The 22,322-nt window shown below is 37.4% G+C and overlaps 1 protein-coding gene across 1 annotated transcript in view; it reads left to right on the top strand.

Moving 5' to 3' along the window:
* The window catches only part of PTPRQ (protein tyrosine phosphatase receptor type Q), a 237,961-nt gene that overhangs the window by 5,575 nt on the left and 210,064 nt on the right, over positions 1 to 22,322 (top strand). The window contains exons 7-15 of the mRNA XM_087814520.1: positions 3,063 to 3,252; positions 3,357 to 3,659; positions 5,114 to 5,389; positions 9,663 to 9,932; positions 16,533 to 16,793; positions 18,368 to 18,498; positions 18,678 to 18,807; positions 19,837 to 19,987; positions 20,429 to 20,535. Coding sequence (XP_087670646.1) covers positions 3,063 to 3,252; positions 3,357 to 3,659; positions 5,114 to 5,389; positions 9,663 to 9,932; positions 16,533 to 16,793; positions 18,368 to 18,498; positions 18,678 to 18,807; positions 19,837 to 19,987; positions 20,429 to 20,535 — 1,819 coding nt within the window. The remainder of the gene's footprint in view (positions 1 to 3,062; positions 3,253 to 3,356; positions 3,660 to 5,113; positions 5,390 to 9,662; positions 9,933 to 16,532; positions 16,794 to 18,367; positions 18,499 to 18,677; positions 18,808 to 19,836; positions 19,988 to 20,428; positions 20,536 to 22,322) is intronic.

The following is a 22,322-nucleotide window of genomic DNA, read 5'->3' as shown; positions in this document are numbered from 1 at the left end:
TTTGTATTTTTCCAATCTCTCTTTCTCTCTAACTTTCTCTCTCTTTCTTAGAGCAGTTATAGTTTCACAGAAAAATTGAGGGAAGGTGCGGAGATTGACCATGTAGCCCGCTGTCTCCACACGGGCATAGCACCCCCATCGTCAGCTCCAGAGCTGAAGATCCCACACGGACCAGTCACGACGCCCAAAGTTCCCAGTTCACACACGGTTCGCTCTCGGTGTTGGACATTCTGTAGGACTGGACGGCTGTGTAATGACAGGCTCCCAGCGTTTTGGCACCTGCCATACAGAGTGTTTCTAACGCCCTGAAGATCCTCTGTACTCTGCCCATTCGTCCCACCCCCACCTCTTTCAATCTCTTTTGTAGGCATCTCTTCTTTACTTAATTTTGCTTTAATTTTGGTCTTTCCCAGAGCCCTGTAAATTCATTTGGGTTATTTCATTCACTTCTTTACTTAATTTATGACCTATACTAGAAATTCTCAAACGTTTATCTAGCCCACTTTCTTCTGAGCTCCAGACGTTGCACTTTCCTCTGATGATGCCTTTTGAACTTATCCGCAGGCGTGTAAACATTGCCCAGACTGACTTGGCATCTCCTTCCCACCAAACCTGCTCCACTTCCTCTGTCTCTATCTCTATGAACCTGAAAACATGGAAGTCTTTTCCATTTTAGTTTTTTCACTCCACATATTCAGGTTTATGAAGTTCAATTAAAAAAAAAAATGATACAGAAAAATCTGAAGAATTTATTCAATACCAGTGAAAAAGAGTGTGTGGCACTTTTCTCCAGCATTTCTAACACTGTGGGATATCGCATAAAATTTCATTTTGGTCAGCATTTTGTAGGAAAACCCAAGACCTAAAACAGTGATTTCTGTCTAGTTTGCATTTTCTTCCTGATGATCCATTTAATTTATATCCTGCTACTCAAAGATAAATCTGTTCTCTATGAGATATCCTGAACTGTAGTGACCCAAGGCAAATTCTATCAGTCTGAGACCAATTTTTCTGTGGAACTTTGCACAACCTTGGGAAAAAATGTTGGCGATATTTAATTGCATTTTCACCGTTCTCTTATTGAGCTTCCTTTATCATTTAATAGGCAGAGAATGAAGTTTTATTAAAGATTCCTTAAACCACAGTTCATTTCAGACATTTTAGAAGGCCCCCTCCTAGCATGCCAGTCTTTCTCAAAGTATACCAATTAGCGTATATATTGTTTCCTGCTGTTAGCATGATTGTTATAAACTGTTTATATTAGAATGCTCTCTTCCAATAGTTATGGTTGGTAGTTTCTGTTAGAAGGTACAGGTCATATGGTCACAACAGCCAAAGAGGCTCTCAAGGCATCTTTGTGGTTTCTGTGAATTTTTCAAAAGTGTCAAAGATATAGTCTCCGCTTCAAAGATATTTAAAAAGAAGCATGAAAGTAACGGTAACAATTTTATATATAACAATAGTTAAATCCTAAGTGTCTCCTACGTGCTAAGCACCATTCTCTGTGGTTAACTTGTTCGACATGTAAGGGAATTGGGGCACTGGGAGATGAACTTGTCCACATGGACACACTTCAGAGTCTGCTCTTAACCACTGTCCTCTGATTTCCACGTTAAGCTGGTGTCTTGAAGTTGATATGAAAGTCACCTGCTGGGTTATAATCCGTGTGGTAGTGTGAGAAGGTAATCACCTCTTTCACCCGTGCTGAGTAAACGTGAGTTTGTTACTGGACTTCAAAGATAGACTGTCTTACTCATAATTGCATTCCTAGCTTCACTGGGGCCGGACACTCTGCGGGAACGTAATGAATGAAAGGTTAATAGTCTCTCTAATCTACTTTGTGAAAGTTATATAGGTAACCCTCATTCACTTCTCACAACAACCTTATGAAGTAGGCCGTATCATTATTCTCATTTTATAGATGAGGAAAGCGGAGCTCAGAAAGGTTCTGGGTCTCATAGCTAATAAGTGGCCATGCCAGTCTTTGAACCTGTGTCTGTCTGACCGGCACTCATGCCTTAACCACTGGAACATACTCCCTTCAGGTCTGTCCATTTTGACAACTGCAGCACCACGTATGCAATAAAGCAGACTCTTTGCTCTTTGAAGAAACACTATTTCTCCATTTTGTTAGGTGGAATTGGAATGTACTACTTTTTAAAATCTTTTTAGAATGTCTGGAGGGAGCAATTCTCTTTACTCTCCATCTGGACAACTAGCCTGGAGCTTTGCTTGATGCTGGGATGGGGTGATCATCACAATATAGACATAGTCTCTGTTTTCATAGAGCTCATTATCTCTGTAAGAATTATATTTATTTTATGAGGAGCTGTTATGTGCTTGGTGTTTTGTATACACACTCTCTAAACCTGTTGACATCCATGCAAAGTAGTTATGACTACCTGCATTGTACAGGTGGAAAAGTTTAGTTTCTAAGAGGTTGGCAGTTGTCCAAGAGTAGACAGTAAGTGGCAGAGATATTGAAGAGAATACAGGTGAATCTTTGTCAAAACTTGTGCTTTTCCTATTACCCCTTTCAATGAGGGTAGCCACATGATTGTCTAGAGATTCATTACTTGTGATAATTGAGGTTGGTGATATCCACCAGTGACATCCCTTAGCAGAAAGTTATCAGAAACCTCTCCTGATGCATATGATTTATTTGATGACTTGAATAATGGGTCTGTGCCTGGCATTGTGTTGGTCGAGCCCTTCACATGCACTGCCTCTTTAATTCTCACAACAACTCAATGTGTAGATGCTATTATTGTACCCATTTTACAGATGAGAAAATAGAGGCTTAGTGAAAATAGAGGCAAATATATTCAAGCAAAATACAGCAATTTGCTTGAATATATTTGGCTAATAAGTGAATGAAAGTGAACGCTGTCCCCAGCTTAAAATCTTTATAATAAAGGAAATATATATTAAACTGGTTGATGATTTAACACTCTTAGAAAATTTTATAATACAGATGTGACTCATAAAATTCTTCAAGTACACTTATTTGAAGATATGACACTTTTCCTTTAAATTGGCTTAATTTGTGCATCTTATTACAGAAAGAAGGTCATCTCACATGGACAGATGGATCATCTTTTGGCCTTAAGAAAAGTGAAATCTTTTCTTTTCCACTGTTACCCAAGAATGAAACAGATTGCTACATTTTACAGCAAAATGCAACTGGATCAAACTATTTTTTTGCAAGATTTTTCTGTTATGTTCCATTGCCATATATTTGCAAATATGAATGTAATTATTTTTATTAGTATTCTTATATTTATGCACCTCGCTATTTTAAAAATAGAATTATAATTTGTAATTAAAATAATTCTTTTTTTCTATATTTCTTTCAGCACCTTCTCTGCAGGAAGGTCTTTTGATCTATATAAAGGATGTTGGAACAACTGAAGTTGTATTTAGTTGGAATAATTTGAATGGTTGGAATAATTTGAATAAGTGGCAGAAATTGGGATATAAAATTATCATTAAATATTATTTAGATTATGCAGAGCAACATTTTGAGAGCATACCCCCAAATACTACAGAAAAATCAATTACTCAACTGTCTCCTGGCCATGTTTACAGATTTTTACTCTTTGCAGTAAATGAATGGAAGGGAAAAACTACACTAAGTCCAGTATTCATTGTTGAGACACGTAAGTCACAAGATGTCTGAAATTATAATTTTTCAAGTATTTAATGTCATCTTTTGTAGATACTTGCTGAGGACCTGGTGTTTTCTCATAACACCCTGGCTACACCTGCAGCTATATCAATTTTAAATGATAATGAATCTGTTTGTGTGTTTGGCTTTCCTGTTAAACTTTTAACCTATAAGGAACTCTATCTTATTTGCCTTATAGCACCAGCTAGACTGGAGCCCAGTCCATAACAGATAATCAATAAATTTCTTTGGAAATGGATTTTTGATATCTCTAATAACAAGAGATAAACAGATGTGTGTCTGGACTTTAATTAAGAGGATTATGATGGAGAGAATTAGTGAGGAATAAAAGTAAATGCAAACCGAACTACATAGCAAAATATAACCTAAATTCTCACTCGGTGGTGCATTTAATAAATGCTTTCTAGAATTCAGAGGGTAGGCGACAGTGGAAAACTTGTGGCAAGTGAGGCTTGGACTCAAACTTGAAGAAAAACACACCTGAGCAAATATGTGGAGATAAGAATTTATGGGAAAAGAATAATGCATACTGACTGGAGAAGATTTCCTTGGACGTGAGGGTAAAGTCAGTGTGAGAGGGAGGTGGTGCCAGATTTGGGGGTGCCAGAGGTCTCTGTCTCAGTGGTTGGACTTGACCTTAGAAGCTATGGATATCAATTAAGACTATAATATTTTAAGACTTGCATACCTTCCACAAGCACTCTTAATGCATTATCTTACTGTAGAAATGAGAAAACCGAGCTTCTGAAAGGTTAAGTGAGCTGACTAGAGTAGCATAGTTTGTGTAGCAGATCCAAACAGGAACCCAGATGGTCTTATTTTAAGTCATGAGATATTGCTTCTAAAGAAAGAATCAAGAAGAATGTGTATGTTGGGAGGGCAGGGAACGGATATGGGTTTGTGGCTGATGTGTGCAAGGCACTGTTTTAAGAAAATTAATCTGTAGGGATTAACTAGGAAGATCACTGGCACTGGATGAAATGGTTTGTGATAGGGAAATATTTCTGTGAGAGGATGAGAGCCGGCGTTCCGGCGATGATGGGACTGAAGAGGGAATAATATGACGTCCGCACCCTCTAGTTTGACAAGACATAAAATGTGATCACTGAATGCTGTAAGTGCCCTTTTAGTGGTGCTTGTATTAAAAATGATTGAACAATAATGGGTGTCAAACACTGTGCCAGGTGCTTTACATTCCTTATCATTTAATCTTCACAATAATTTTACAAGGTGGCTACTACCATCATTCCCATTTTATGGTCAAGAAAAGTGAGGCTCAAAGGTACTAATTTACTCAGGGAGTGGAGCCAGAAAGTGTAAGAGCCAGGACTCAAACCCAGTTTTTCCTTTTTCTTCAAGCTAAAGAAATAACGGAGAACTGAGTGGTTAATCATATCACTAATAGTATGTATTTTTATCTCCTAGGTCCATTATCAGTACAAAACTTCACAGTTACTCATGTGACCCCAACAGAAATATTTTTACAGTGGGATCCTCCAGACCCTGAGTCTTTTCACCATTATCTTGTAACTACCTTGGATGTTGAAAGTAATAAATCAGAAGAGGTGTTTGTTGAAAAACTCAACACATCAGCGACAATTAGAGGTCTCAGATCTTTCCATCATTACCTGGTCTACCTATTCAGTGTAGCAGAAAGAGGAACTTTAAGCTGCTTTGAAAAACCTATTTCAGCCATTACAGGTAAGTGTGGGCATATTTTGCCTTTCAATAAAAAACATAAACTGCATATGTTGGAATATTATTTTGATGAAATTTAATTATGTTGATCCTTTGTAGGATCAACAGGTGAATATTTGTTTGAATGTTGGACCACAATATTTAAGCCTGTATTCTAAATAAATTAATTTAGATATAAACATCAGCATTGTTCCTACCAGAGTGCCTAGAAGACATCTTAATTATCATAGCCATGGCCAGAAAATAATATATGAAGATTAGTTCACCCATTTCTCTTTAATAACATTAGATCCAACAAATATAAAGGCCTGCCCTTTAATCAGTTTTACTTCATTAATGTTCTTACACAGTGTGATTATTTGACCACTAGGGGGCAGTCTTATCCCAGGACTTTTGGCCAATGTGTTTCTAATCTTTCACCTGCACATGGCAGTTTTTGAATCCTTGTCTGGAACATAATCATTAATCTGTCTTTTATTTAAGTATTATACTGACTCCCTTAAGTATAAGTCACTCTCTTTTTGAAAAGGTAAAACACTATTATAGGAAACAGTGCTTAATTAAACCCATATCCCTTTGTGGGTAATGTGTGTATTTGTGTATGTGTATTTAACATGCCCTCATGGATAGTTCTTTGAAATTTCACCAGTTAAAATTTAAACACACTAGAGCTGAGGTGGAAAACCTGCACCTTCACAGCCATAGATTATTAAACCTTTTCATACTTAACTGGAAATACCTGTGAGTCTTTGAAAATAATAACAATAAGAAAAGATATTATTTAATGTTTACTAAATTGCAAATGCTTAACATCCATGTATTCAGTGTTGCAAATCCTAACCAAAAGTATTTTTTCAGTTGGACACTGGATAGGAGATGTTTTTCCTTCCCTGAGCTCAGACAAAGCATCCTTCATTTGATAAATGCTTAGCTGAGTTATTAGCTGAGATGGTTTTATTTTTCACTGACAGGCAGACTTGGAGAATTTCTCACAGATACATTAATTCTAAAGTCATATTAAAATCTCCCATGGTATGTACTTATTTGTTTAATAGAGGGACAGGAGAAAGGGACATGTGAGTCTGCACGTTTAATTCTGGGTTATTTGCTATGTATATTAACTGCAGGCTGACACAGCAGTACATGTCCAGGATTTAGTAACCCAGTGCTTTTTTACTCCCCTGAGGTTGAGATGACATTCTTCTTTTTTATTTATTATTTACTCAACAAATTAATTTTTAGTATCTGCAATTGCAGTAGGTACGTACCAGAGATGCAAACATGAATAAGGCCTGGTCTCTGCCTTCTGCTAGTGGAGTGAGTCGCATAAGTTTAAGAACAGTGATAATGCTGTAGTGTAGTTGCTGTAATAGGAACTATGCTGCGGATACCATGGAAGGATAGAGAGGGATCAGTTAACCCAGACTCGGGGTGCAGGGATGCTCGCAGCAGTCTTCCTGTGGAGGAGTGGGGCTCTGACTCATACAGGAACAGAAGGGGTTCGCCAGCTGGGAGTGGGGGGCAGAAGAATGTTGCAAGCAGAGCAAAGAGATGTGCGTCGGCTGCGAGGACCAAAGAAGAGGCACCTGTCTAGCCACACCTGGGAGAGCCAGGGCAGGCTTTTTCAAGAGACCAGCATTTGGACATTAGGAAGTGGAAAGTGGGCTGGCATAGCTGGAGTACAGAGGGGCACGTAGAGACAGGCTAGAACGTGTAAGCAAGCTAGACACACAACAGGGAGGGCTCTGATGGGTACTAAGGAGTATATTTTCATTCAGTAAAATTTAGCTTCTTCTGGGCCATAGGGCCTTTTGGGACTGTGGGGAAATGAATGGACCCTCTCCCATAAAAATGCACAGGCATGCACAGAGAACTCTGTACTTACAGGGCTGTCACAGTCTTACCAGATATCATCAATTTCCTCAATCTCTGCTTGTGTGTGGCATTCAGTAGATTCCATCTCAACCCTCCACTGAAGGAAATGTTTGTAACAGGCATAAGTTTTGCAAATACATAAGAACAAAGATCTGCAGTTGTTTCATCCTGGAATCCTGTGAACAGTTTTTCTAATTGGATTATGCTGGCATTTTTCTGACAATTTTACATAAATAATCAGTTTCAACACTTAAAGTCAAGCTAGCTATGATTTTGTGGAATTAAGGTATGGGATGAACAGACTAGGTCTGGCCGAAAAAATGTAAATGTGGCGTTTGTGTTGATAAGGAAGTAAACTTCAGAACAAATTAAAAATCAAATTATAGTTTCTTCAAACAAAGTGATTATGAAAATCATAATGAATTCTTTAAAGATTATTTAAAGTATAACTACTGAACAGTTTAAAATTCCATAATCATCCTTATTGTAATGAACTGATGATTCATCATTGTTCTTGGGAACTATTAAAAGTTCAGGGGAAGCATATAACACAGGACAAATAATTAAGACTAAAAGGAAGGCACTGAAAATTCCAGAGTGTTATATAGGATTAAAAATCCGCCCGGCTGGGCGTGGCTCAGCGGTTGAGTGTTGACCTGGGATCCAGGCGATCGGGGTTCAATTCCCGGTCAGGGCACATGCCCGGGTTGCGGGCTCGATCCCCAGTTGGGGGCGTGCAGGAGGCAGCCGATCAATGACTCTCTCATCACTGATGTTTCTATCTCTCTCCCTCTCCCTCTCCCTCTCCTTTCCTGTCTCTGAAATCAATAAAGATATATTTAAAAATAATAATAATAAAAATCCAAGGCTTGATATTCAAATAAATTGTGTAAGGAGATAAACCAAAGTATTTTCTTTGGTTATTACAATAGAGTATTAAGAGAATGTTCTCCGATGATGTTCTACATGAATTGTAAACACAACAATTTTCTCTTTATTTCTAAATGTGTCATACCTTTCAGAAATTAGACAGGTAATATAATTTAAAGTTGCAGCTATCTTTATGATAAATACTAGTCCCAAAGTTTTAAAACCCATCTATATGTTAATGATGCCTAAATTTATATCTCTAGCTCAGACCTTTTATCCTGAACTCTAGTCTTAAAAATCTAACTGCCTACTCAACATATCTCATTTGGCAGTCTAAGAGACATCTGAAACTGAATATGTCCAAAACTGAAATGCAGATGTTCCCACCCAAATCCGCTTCACGCATAGCTTTTTCCATGTTGTTTCATAGCCATTTCATTCATCTAGTTGTTTAGGTCAAAACCTGGAAGGTATTGTTAACCCTTGCGTTTCTTTTAGAACCTACACCCAATCTGTCAGGAAATCCTGTTGGTTCTGTCTGAATAAATCTAGAATTACAACACTTGTCCCCACTGAGGGCTATGGTCATCCAGGGCACCACTCTTTCTGACCTAGATGACCGCCCTTGATCCCATGTGTCTACCATTGGTCTTCTCCATAGTCTATTATTAATATAAACAGCCCAAATGATTCTCTAAAATTTAGGAAAGGCCTCTGCATATAACCCTGCAGTTGCTACCTGTTTTATTCACCTTGAAAGCCTGTGGAGCTTCCTGTGAACCCCTGGCCTCATCCTATCACTCTTCCCTTCATTCACTCTGCCTTTCTTTCTGTGTTGGAAGATGCCAGGTAAAATCCTATAGTAGGCCTTTTATATTAGCTGTTTTTTCTGCCTGGAACTTTCTTCTTTCAGACATCTGTGTATCGAACTCCTTCACCTCCTTCAAGTGTTTTGCTCAAAATCTCATTTTTTTCCCAAGACGCCTGCCTTGAATTCCCTATGTAATAACACAGTTTTCTTCCATAAGCACCACACTCCTGATCTCCCTAACCCAGGTTTACTTTTTCTGTAGTACTTATCATATTTTAAATATTATATAATGTATACACTTGTTACATGTATTGTTTATTGTCCATTTCCACTCATTGGAATAGAGTCCAGAAGGCAGTGACTTTGTTATTTTTTATTGATGTGCTCTACATGCCTAGGAGAATGCCTCATACATAGTAGGGACCTATGTATATTTGGTAAAAGACTAAGTAATTTCAGTAACGGGAACATTACTTTCATAAAGCTCCTAAAAATGTGAAGAATTTGCAAAATGCTATTTTTCCCTTGATGTGTAATGTTTGTACTTAATCATATTGATAAATCTTACATAGTAATAACAAAATGCATTTTTTCTCCAAAATTGAGTTCTTTCCAAGATGTGGTGACATAGAATCTGTTTCAATTACTTAAAATACTAATTAATATTGAACTGAGCTATTGCTCACAGTAAACTAAGATATGCATGTCTGTTTCTCGGAGGTATAAATCCACCACAGAAAGTTTATGCTAAACCTGAAGATGTGGGAGAGGACAGTGTAATTCTTCAGTGGGAATCCCCGCAAGATGGCCATGAGGTCTACATTCAAATCAAATCCATACCAGATACGAGAGAAGTCATGACTCTTTTTGTAAAGGATGCTAATAGATTCAAGATTGATGGTTTAATCCCTGGAATGACATATGACATTGGAATGGCAACAGTGATGAATGGGAATTTGAGTGAGCTGGTAACTATTCAACAAACTCTAAGTGAGAACCAAATACTTTTCATCCATTCTTAACAAATGTTTGCTGATCTTGGGGTACTGTGAAATATTCCTTATAGACCCCTCTGGTAGTAGGTTTTGCCTTTTTAAGTAGATTGCTGGTGTGCTTTGTCTAATGGGAGTGTCAGGATCTAGAGGAATTTTTATTCCTTTTATCCTGACAATGCTCCCTGCTTGTATAAGGCAGCATTATTTAAGATTGTTTATGATGAAGAAGTTGATCTTAAAGCCATACTACTTAGGTTTGAATCTGGGTTAGGCTCTTTGAATAACCCCGGGCAATGTGCTCAACCTGTATATGCCTCAGTGTCTATACTTATAAAATGGGAGAAAATGATAGTATGTATCATGGGATTCCCTGAGAATAGCTGATTTAGTAAATGTAAGGGCTTAAACAGTGCCTGGCACATAGCTATGTAACTGTTTATAATTATCATCAAGAAAGGCATGCTGTAGCACATGGGAAGGAAATTTTGACAGTATATAAAAGGTTTAGGAACAAAACATTTCTGTGTCCTTTCTCAAATAAGATTAATTTACTCAGTAATCATTAAAAAATCTATTAAAGAAAGACAGTTAAAAAGTAAAAAGAAAATATATGAATGAAATAATACCTATACCTATTTATATATTGTGATAAACATTAGGAGAGGAAAATGCAAAGTGATGTGATCGAGAACAACTGAGGAGGGACGGGGGTTCTATTGTGAACAGGCTGTAATAGGAGTCACATTTGATGGACATGTAAAGAAGGAGCCAGAGTGGAATTAGATGCAGGACGGGCGCGTTAGGTGCACACGGCTAGCACAGCACGAAGGCTGTAAAACACGAAGAAGTTTGGTATATCTGAAAACAAAAAGGCCAGAATGTGTGGGGTCTAAGGGATAGGGTGAGAGGTGTTAGGAAATGATATTAGAGAGGTATTCAGGGGTCAGATCACATAGGTCTTACAGCCCATGCTTTGAGTTTCTTCAGAGGCGATGGGAAGCCATTGAGCATTTTAAGCAGGAGAGTGACCTATGCTACAAACATTTTTAAGCAGGAGAGTGACCTATGCTACAAACATTTTTCCTGTGGCTGTATGCAAGGAATGATTAGTAAAAGGGCAAGGAAACTGGGTAAGAGGTTGTTGTAGAATGTAGACAAATGTTATGGTGGAGAAGCTGGGGAAGGGCAGATACATTTCATATCATGGAAGTAGGTGGTCCAAGCTTTGGTGCTGGAGTGCTTGTGATAAAGGAAGGGAGAAACTTGGGGTTTGGACTTGAGCAATTTGGGTGGATAGTGGTGACTCTGAGGAAGGAAAGATCGTTGGACATCCTAGGTCTTTTGGCTATCAGGAAGGACAGCCTGGTGGAAAAAAATGAATTGGTCCAAAAAATTATGTACCAGCAGTGTCTACACTTAACCTGCATTGAATCTTCCTGTTTTATTCTCCAAAGACTAAAACTAAATTCATGTATGGCGCTTTCATCCTTAAAATCTGAGAAAAGCCTACCTAAAGGTAGTTATCATAGGGAACAGTTATGAAAGAGAAAACTATTAAGAAAGAGATATTGCTGAAAACAATTCTTTCATGCCTGTGATTTATTGACAGAATGGATGTATTAAAATTGAAATGAATGGATGGGAACTGAGCTCTAGTCTTAGATATACCAGTTATTAGAATTGTGAGGTTAGAGTGTCTCCATATTGTATGAGTGCCTAAGTTTTCTCTCTAAAAAATTCAGATCATTGAATATATTTTATTTATTTTTTAATTTTATTTTTGTTTAAAATATTACAGATGTCCCTTTTTCTCCCCAGTGACCCGTTCCACCCCATCCCACACCCCTCCCCAGTCCCTCTCCCCACCATTGTCCGTGTCCTTGGGTTGTGCATATATGCATATAAATTCTTTGGTTACTCTTTCCCCCTCCACCCACCCGCCCTCCTCCATCCCTCTGACATTCGTCAGTCTCATCTATGCTTCCATGTCATTGAATCTATTCTGTTCATCAGTTTATTAAGTTCTTTAGATTCCACGTATAAGCGAGATCATGTGATATTTCTCTTTCGCTGCCTGGCTTATTTCACTCAGCATAATACTCTCCAGGTCCATCCATACTGTCCCAAAGGGTACGAGATCCTTCTTCTTTACAGCTGCGTACTCATTGAATACATTTTAAAATTGACTTCCAGCTCTAAAGTCCTATTCTTCTTTGATGCTATGGAACTTAGCATATTTTAACCCTTCTTCTATCTAAAATATAAAAGTTTTGCCTCCTTTTCTAGATAGTGATCTCTTGAAATTTTTTTCAGTTCTGTAGCTTTGGGTGTAAGCACAGTTCTTGATTTTGTTTAATTCGAGCACTTATTTGTAAAACTGCTATCCGACATGGAAGCTGAAACATGGATTAACATCTGTGAATTTTAGGAAGAAGAATAGAATAGTGGGGTTTGAAGGCAGGACAGAGACCCTCTTGCGAACCTTATACGCAGTTCCCAACTGCCTCTGATCATTTTGTAAAGCACGCCTGTAACTGTCCTCTGTTATGGCGTCAGGCCTGTTCTCCAGGGCATCACAGAGCAGATCTACCCCCAGACTCACATGAAAGGTCATCAGATGTTTGGGAACAGCTGTATGTGTTCCCAGTTTCTATAGTTTCTTTCCTTCTGGTGAACTATCTCTAGTTCTTTCGAGCATTCCATTTCTTGAGATCCTATTGGCCTGTCTGTTCAGTTCTTAAGCTACATGATCATTTTGGCATCACCAGGTTATCATTCATCATTTGTACTTGTCCCAAGATGATAAAATAAATAGTAACCTCTTCAAAGGTGCATAGGTAGAATTGATGCTTTCCATGCATTCATTCAACTAATGGGTGAATTACTAAATATTAACTAATATTTTAGTTAATAACTATTATTTACTAGGTCTTATTTTTCTATCTCCAATACACTTTGAGGCAATCAAGCATGGAGGGTTATTTTCCTTTTAATGAGTTTTTACAGACATGTAGAAGAAAATAAAATTTATACATTCATTCGTTTACCTTTCCCCTTTGATCTCTCTCTCTCTCTTTCTTTTTCTCTCAATTATTCTGAAAATAACTAGCAAAGCTTGATTTCCAGCTAGTATTATGCACCTTGAAACATAAAATGTGCCTTTTGGGAGAAGGCAGTCTTACCAGCCCAGACCTTGGAACTGGATGGCCTGGGTTAGGATTTCAGGTCGACAATGATCAGTTTACATCCTTTAGGAAGTCATTCAAACCTTTTGGTCCTCAGTTTCCTTCTCTCTAAAGTGAGAAAGATAAGAATCTTATCTACTTTATGAAGTTAATATAATTTAAGGGCTCAGACACCAAGCAAGCGTATGAGAGTTTGCTGTTGTCATGGTTTTTATTTTTCAGTAGGAGTGGAGTGGAACAGTGAGGGGCTGTGCCATCCCTAGTGGCCAGGAAAGCCATTCCAGCTGTCCACACTGTCTCTCCTTGTTGGAGGAATTAACCATGCTGAAGTTTTCTTGAGGGTAGGAGAGCTGCTGTTTGCATTTTCTTTTTACCTCTTGATGTTGAAGAATACATTTTAATGTAGCCTGGGTATCCCTGAGACCTCATTCTACCTTCTCTGTAACAAAAGCTGTCGCATTTGGCCTAGTTCAGTTTATCTCATGTTGAAAAAACCTCACACAGCCCCCAGTGCTACTGCTGCTTCTGAAAGAGCTTCTGAAGGAAAATGGGTAAGAATGGAGGCCACGGTAACAGTGGTGGAGAAGCATCGGAAGTCCCCAAATTATGTCAATACCTTTCAGTTTTGTTTTTTTTTTTTTAAGGGAAATCTCCAGTGTGAGTTTCCAGAGGTTCAGGATATAATTTTGAAGAGAAGGAAGAACTTTGTCCCGTTCCACACCTTTCCAGCCTTGGCCAGCCCTCAGGTTTAATGTGTCATGCATTAAGGCCATTGGCTCCATTTCCCTGGACATGTGAAGCTGATGGAAAACCCCACATTTGCCCACTGGAGGGAATGTCATTGACTCTGTATACGTTTAGAGCTGAAACGAGACTATGCCTATTTAAAGCCGTGTCTCTCCTTAGAAAATGTCCTTGGCACCCAAGAACATGGAAATGAATTGTTTCCATGACTACATTGGTCACTCATTTCCAATCCCCAGATCTTTAATTCCTGCTCAGGTCACATTTAGAAGCTTTCACAGATCATTGCCCACAGATTCAGATGGATTAGATACTTGTGGGATGCCATCCTAGCCTGAGGAAAGCCATGTTTACAGTAAGAGCTTTGTAACTGAAGAGAGCTGGAAGGAATTTAAAGAGGAAACCTACAAAAAAAACATTAGTTATGGACAGAAAAAGAGAAGTTAAGATGATATAACTGGAAAAGGCAAAACATGATAAAAGTGCCTTGAAACCCAGTAGAATACCATATGGAAATTTTTTTATGGTCAGTATATTGAACATTTTCTCATAACCACCAAGAATAGAAGAGGCAATAAATTTATATGTCACAGCTGAATGAATTGATGGATATTGCACAGATTTTATGTTCTATAATGCTAATTATAGGTGCGTGCCTAAATCCTTTTACACAGTACCGGCTCTATGTAAAGTAGCAGAATCTCATTACCAAATATTTAACAGTGACTTAGAACAAGATCCACTGCATGAAACCAGATGTCACCAGTAAAACTGAAAAGGCCATCTAATTATTCTCTGGAGGAAAAAAGTACTTTTTCAGAATATACATTTTAGAAGAAGATATATACTTCGGAGAAAGACAAATCTAAGGATATACCAGATGGTATCCCAATAATCCACAGATAGAATTGAGATTAAAATTGACCTGAGGAAAAATAATGTGAATATAACTGGTCTGAAATTTCAAATCTGCTCTAAAGAGCACAGCAGGAGGCTGAGGTAAAATAAAGCTATTTAATAGAGGTCAGGGAGATTGTAAAATGTGCTCCAAGCAGTTGCCAGAACTGTGTTCCTAAAAATGAAATGAAATGTCTGCTCAAAATCCCTGTTCCTACAGGATATAGTCCGACATCCGTAGCATCGTGTGCGGGGCCCCTCGCAGGCAGCACCCAGCCTCAGAGGCTGCCCTTCCATGCCTGGCCCCCGCTCCTCACACACACCGCACGCTGTCACCAGTCTGAGCGTGTGCCTGGCACAGCTCTAAGCACTTTATGTATAAATACAACCTCTCATTTAATCATCACAGTGACCCAGCATAGTAGATACTAGTCTCCTTCCCATCTGAGGCACGAGGAAACCAAAACACAGAGTGACTGAGGAACTTGCCCAGACACTCTGCCAATAAAGAGCAGAAAGAACGTGACATTCCCAGCACACAATGACGCCCTTTTTGGTTTCGGGGCCTGACTCATGTAGCCTCTTTGCCTGGAATTCACTTCTCTCCCCTCACACGTAATCTTTCTGATAAACTTGTACTATCCTTTGAGACTCAGATAAAACTTCACGGACTCTGGAGAGTCTTCCCCAATTATCTCGGCTAGAATTGTTATTTCTTCCTGTCTTCTGAACGGCTTTATGTTCACGTCCCCAGCTCTTTACCCAGGATAGGGTCTAGGGCCAGGGAATGGGGGGGTACCAGGTGGTCAGGAAGCCAAGCTAAGACCAGATGGCCAGAAGGAATGTCAGATAAACTGGCCTCAAGAATGTTACCAGCCCTCCACTCCCTATTAAAAACCAGAGGTAGTTGATTTTATCTCCCTTCTAATTGCCTATGTAGAAACTACCGACCCACATGCCCAGTCGGTAAAGATTTGACTTATAGGACCTCTCTGCAGTGGTGATATTGAGTAGTCCATCATCTTACCCCACAGCACAGAGCAGACATAGTTGAACATAATTAGAGGCAATGTAGCTGCAACGGGAAGTCACCTGACCCTGAAATGGAAAGTTCCATAAGCCTGCATTTGTCAAAAAAAGCCTATTTTTTTCCACATAAGCCTGCCTTGTCCCCAGCTTATAAAAGCTGCTAAGCAGAGCCAGCCCCCAGCCAGTTCACAGGATTTTCCTTTCCTCTGTGCTGCCTCCCCGGTGCTCAAGCATAAGCTTAATAAAATCTGTCTGGAAATTTCTCTGGGGTTTCCTCTCTATTTCTACCCCAACACCGGTAACACTCTGACCATCTGAGTTTCTAGTTAGTGATATGTGCATCTATTTCCTGAGATTGGGAGCTCTTTGAACGAAGGAACCTGGCCTTGTGTGTTTTATTTGGGTACTCGTTGTAGTATATAGGTTCTCAAAAGTATTTGTTTAATTAATAAGTAAAAAGATAAAAACTTGGAAAAATCTCAAATTATTTTTTTGACACTATTACTGCAAATCAAAAAGTGAAAGTTAATTATGTACTTCCAGCATACTTGCACATATGGTTTGTCAGAATATCTGCCTTGTTTCTCCGTCTAATGCTGACATAGGAAACGTAAATTTAATGCATAGACATTTAATACTTTCACAAATTCTAAAACATGCCAGACAAAATACAGAGAAATATGCTTGAAATTTGGAAAGAAAAACCCCACTAATTATAAATCTCTCTTTTTATCTTTCAGAGCCCAAACCAGTTCAAATTGTTATTCCTTATGAAAGTTACAGTACCTCTGTAATCTTATTTGTTCAAACTCCTGACATTGGAGTGTTTGATGGCATATATATTGTAATTGAAGGAGGGCCGAATGTAACCTTGCCTTTAAAACAGGACAATAAAATAACTGTTGACAATTTAACCCCAGGCACAGAATATAATTTCTTTGTTTCCATCATCAGTGGGACTGAATTAAGTAATGTATATTATGTGCCTGCAGTAAAAACATGTAAGTATTTTAGGACTTGCATAGGCTTTATCTTGATTTTGATTTGTGTACCATTTCAAATTATAGGCTATGTTCACAGTAATGCAATAGTTTTAAAAGATCTTTTAAAATAATTGCAAATACTTCACTACTGAGCCTGATCTTTTATTGCCTAATATACAGATGGAGCTAACCTTGCTAAAATTGAGGTTATGAATTTTTAAAATCTGTCCATTAACCAAAAAAGTGCTGCGTATTAATCAGAACTTTCAGTGACTTAATCCAAAAGTGAGGAATGTGAGTAATTTGGGGCAGATTATGACAACTAGGTTACATTTTTCAAAGTGTTTGCTCTCCCCATGCTTCCATCTGTCTGGAAAAAACCAGTGCATATTTTCCTTTCGTCTGTGAACATTTACAGTGAAAACATTGTATTTGTTCATACCAGTACTTACATTTAGAGATTCGTATTGATTTTGATTTATCTTTTTTAAGTTACTCTTAAATTCTACAAGTATTAATTTTGAACATTGGGGATATATGTAATTTATCTAAGATGTTCATCTAGTATATGTAGAAATAAATGGTACAGAGTAATAAATGCCATGCAAATATCATGTGGAGCCCTAAAAACATTAAAATGTTGACTGTACCATGTCCAGGTTCTTTATGATTTGCTCTTTCTGTCTATACATCTTCACATACATCATCATACTACTAAGCGTCTCCTTTTTCCCAAATTATTATCCTTTCATTACTGTTTGAACTTAAATTTTCCATAAAATACTCCCAAACTGAAGTCACAAATCACATTATTCCAATAGCATTTTAACATGTTTATAATCAGCCAAGTATATACTTTATTTTTGCCTGCAGTCTTTATATACTTCTGTCGGAATTCCCTGCCCCTCTTCCTTGTACGACAGACCATCACGGGTAGCATTCTCTTTGACAATTCCTGTTTTTGAAAATAATTCATACTTGATTATCTAAATAATATCAATATTGTGATATCAAGCAGCAAAATATATCAGTATATAATATGATAGTCTAAAGTTGCCAGTGTTTTAGTTTTTCTAAAATATTTTTTTTTCCTTCATGCTAAATGGGATGCTTAAAATTAGAAAAATAACCATAAAAGCTCTGCAGATAAAAATTTGTTTCTAGCATCAGCCAATGTCTGATACAAAAAGGATTCTTTTACTTTGTCTGGACTTCATATTTTTCTCTCCGTTGTCTTTTCAGCTTATGCTAATAGTTTCAGAAAGCTTTAATCTCTTTATCTTCTTTTGAATACTGAGCATTTGCTCCTGTGAGTTTGCTCCTATGTAATTTTCGCTTCAACATCAAAATCAGCTGCCTCTAATGGTATCTACAGTGACTCTGAGTATTGCAACTGATTATCATATTTTATAAACTCACTGCATGTGTAAACTATTATTTTTAATTAGTATAGAAAGATAGTCGATTAATAAACTTCATTGCTATATTTCACATTGTGCTCCCCCTCCTCCCCTTTAAAGGGATAAACTAAAAGAAAAACCTAGTTAGAAAACACCCAAGAAGAATTTAAGTGTGTTGTGTGTTTTGGGTAGGTTTGGAAGCACCGTCCAACATCCACGAGGGCAAAGTTACAGACTCTTCCATAGAAATTCTCTGGAACCGAGCTGATGGGAATTTCCAGCATTATGAAATCACATGCGTAAACTGTGCTGCTGTTTTCATGGTACGTTATAAAGGGCTCTTGGAGGAATTAAACTCAAATCTTTCATGCTGAATCCAATATTGCTGCATTCTTACATTAGATGGTAGTGAAATTAAATAACCCCAAGCTTTCTTGCTGGTGTTCGATCGTGGAGCTCGTCTGAAATGAAAACTTGCTAATGCATTATTTTGGATTGATAGGTCCAGAAGGTAATGCACGAAGCAGCAACTTTTTCTAACCTGGAACCTGCCACAGTGTACACCTTCTCAGTTCGCACTGAAAAAGAAGGTTTTAAAGACAGTACTCCCAACATTAAGGAAATACAGACAGGTACAAGCCGTGTGAGCACTGTAGGTCTTATTCAATGTTCAAATATTTGTTTGTTTAGGGAAGACTTAGTAAATAGTACATTTCTCCTAGATTTTCTTTATAGGCTGGCAGTGTCCTCTCTTGTCTCTTTTTCTGTTTCCTACCTCTTCTGTGTATGCATTGTTAAGATAATGGGATGGCTATTTGCCTGGGGTCTGGTCAGAATCTCCCTTTCTGATTTAATTTCTCCATTGTTCAGTTAATTAGACAATGAAGTGCCATGTCCCCGTTGTTAGCAGCTGACTCCCAATGGCAAATAGTAATTTACTCCAAGGTCATCATATGGAATAAAAGATGATCGTGAAGGATGAATGTGAAATACATGTTTTCTTATGTAGGTGAAGTAAAATTGTCAACTAGTCTGCTGAAATAACTATTTTAGTTATTCTTGACACTGTTGCTCTATCTAAATATTTATGTATTTAGAAACTGGTCATGTCTAATATCCTTTTACTGTAATAACAAGGAATGGGATGGAGAGGAATATCTTGGCAATTTTGTTCTTATACATGGAAGAACTTTAGAGAGGAAAAAATATATATACTATATATTATTTAACATTTTTTCTCAGGAAAGAAGAGAAACATTTCATATTTAGATTGCAATTAACTTTCCTGATGATTAACATTGTCACTAGTTGGTATTTAATTAGAATGAGTCCTAAAAATAATTAAATATTTCTGAGGGTGTGGTTGTACAAGACAAACATGTAATATCTTCCTACATTTTAGAGGCAAGGGAAATATTGAGTACAATACTACTGGGGTACATATCAGCTTTATTTCAAAGTTTAAAATGATTCTTTCTGGGTATTTTCCCCTTTGACTTTTAACTGCTCATATCTACTAAGAAGAATTAAAGGAATGTCTTGGCTATCCTAGGAGTTTGAAGAACATCAAAGAAACCCTGAGAGTGTTTCAGGGTTGTTTTAAAGCAGGTGCTTAGTGTGGTAGAAAATGTTATTTTATGTGTGTGCTTTAAATGATACAGCCCCAAGTGCAGTTGAATTTCTGAACCATAGCAGAAACTCAAATGCAGTAACTGTTAGCTGGTCTTCACCCAGAAGTCTTCTGGATGGATACATTATTTCAATATCCAGTGAAAGCTTAATGAAAGAAGAAATCCTGCCTTCCACAAAAAGGTATGATAATATTGAAAAGAAATCATATCAAATTACATGGAAAACAAGATCAACGTTATATATATTTTTATAAACTGTGTAAGTGGTTTAATATAAATAGAAATTAGAAAACATTGCAAGACAACTTTTGGACTGTAATGTGATTAGAATGACTGATACATAGAGCCAAATTTATTTCTGCAAATGGATAATGATGACTTCAGGATATTGTCATGCTAGTATGTGTAATACACGCTCTAATTTATATGGAATTTCTCCATGTCAGAAGCTATGATTTCTAATTAACTATTAGTGCTTAAGCATAGCACATTATTTCCATGATAGGCAATTTTAAAAACAAAACTTGCATATAAAATTCTTTCTTCAGGTAGTGCGAGAGGATAGTGTTTTTCAAAAGTTCTCAGCTAAATACCTTACTATGTGACTTTTCTTACTGTGTAGGACATTCACATTTGATAACCTTTCTCCAGGGACTGACTTTTCAATTAGCATTATAACTACCAAGGGACTAAAGAGAAGCCACCCTACTGTCTTCATGGTTAGCACCTGTAAGTTTGTTTCATACTTAATTAACTTTTCATGGGTAAAATAGGGGAATAGTTGTTTTTAAAGCCAATATCTAATCTAAAATGAATGTATTTGGAAGTGGTTGATGACATGCTTAAAAAGGAACACTGTATTCACATGGAGAAAGCCTGAGTTATATTCCTGCCTCTATCACTTATTCGTTATGTGACTATGGACAAAACTATTACATTTTCACTTAGAAAATGAGAATAATTATTCCTGCCTAGGTATAAAATCTTGTTACTAAAATGAAATTCAAAGTTCTTAGTGAAAGTTTAAAGTGCCCTAAACCCCTAGGGTTCTGTCATTATGAAATACTCAATATTTTTCTAACATTTTGACTATATCTATAACATTTCATGAAAAACAAAACCTTGGAGCATGATAAAAATAGATAGCTCTGTGTTTTCAAATGCATTATTTGGGTCAGTTTGCCTCTTCTGACCTTATTAGCATCACTTACATGTATGAACATATTCAGATGTTCCAAAGAGCTCCATCATGTGTGGGTCATAGTTGCATGAATATTTGCTCAAGTACCAGCACCCTAGGGGTAAGAGAGGAGGCTTAATTGCAGAATTTGTCATGTGGAAGAAGGGAAAGCCCTGGGAAATACAGCAACAGTCAAATCAATTCCTGGAAAAAAAACTAAAAAAATCGAGCACTTATGTATATATCAACATGGTTATGTGCTTATGTTACCACGTTGAATCTCCCCAGACTACCTAAAATGTAGGTTAAGGCTCAGAGGCATTCATAACTTATTATTTAAGGTGACATTTAACCCAAGTATCTAACTCTACAACTGATATGACACTGCTGCCTCTCAAAAAGATCATCCTAAAAAAAAAATCAGAAATAGATGAGAAATGGCTTCATTTTTTAAAACGATAGCTTATTATTTTATATTAGTGAAAGCTCCTTAGAATGTTGCTTAGATTTGGGTTGTGTCGCTATAGTCGTCACCATCATCATCGCCATCATTGTCGTCATTGTTATTCTCACATCGAGTGCTTGTTCTTTGTCAGGCACCTTTCTAAGCATTTTTTATTATTTATATCATTTAAATCTCAGTGATAACCTTTATTCTATCAATCATAATGGGATGCATATTTTTTACCTTTTTTACAAATGAAGAAACTGAGGATTACCTCTAATTTCAGTAGCTTATACAAGATGACAGAGATTTGAACCCATGTTTGCTTGACCAGATTCTGTCCTCGTAACCACTGTGCTTCAGTAGAAGAGCCACTAAGTTATAGGAATGACCGATGCTACCCATTCTTCACTCTGTGACTTTGTACAAATCGTTATTCTATTTGGACCTCAAGTTCCTCATTTTTACCCTGGGTGTAATAATATTTTCTATGCTTTGGCTTTGCTTTTCAAGACAATGCTGGTAAAGTGGGTTTTTTTTCACTCTTTTCACTTTACTATTTCACTTGTGTCTTCTACCCTATATAATTTTTGCATTTCTTTTTTTGTACTCTCTTTCTTTGAAAGCCACCTCAAATCCAATTAGAAGTAGATGGGATATTAAAAATTTACAAAATAGAGCTAAAATATATTATGGGAATGTGGGGTGACAATAAATTAATTTCAGTAGAAGGAATATACATCACAGAAAAATGGAATAAAAAGGATTGTGAATTTCCCAGCTGGTGTTGCTCAGTGGTTGAGCTCCAACCCATGAACCTGGAGGTCGCTGTCAGGTCATATGCCCTGGTTTCTGGCTCCATCCCCAATAGGGGTGTGCAGGAGGCAGCCG

Source organism: Miniopterus natalensis, chromosome 2 (genome assembly GCF_054644295.1).
Source record: "Miniopterus natalensis isolate mMinNat1 chromosome 2, mMinNat1.hap1, whole genome shotgun sequence".
In the NCBI taxonomy this organism is placed as follows: Eukaryota; Metazoa; Chordata; class Mammalia; order Chiroptera; family Miniopteridae; genus Miniopterus; species Miniopterus natalensis.
Note: the sequence above shows the minus strand (reverse complement) of the source record. Positions and strands in the feature narration are given on the sequence as shown.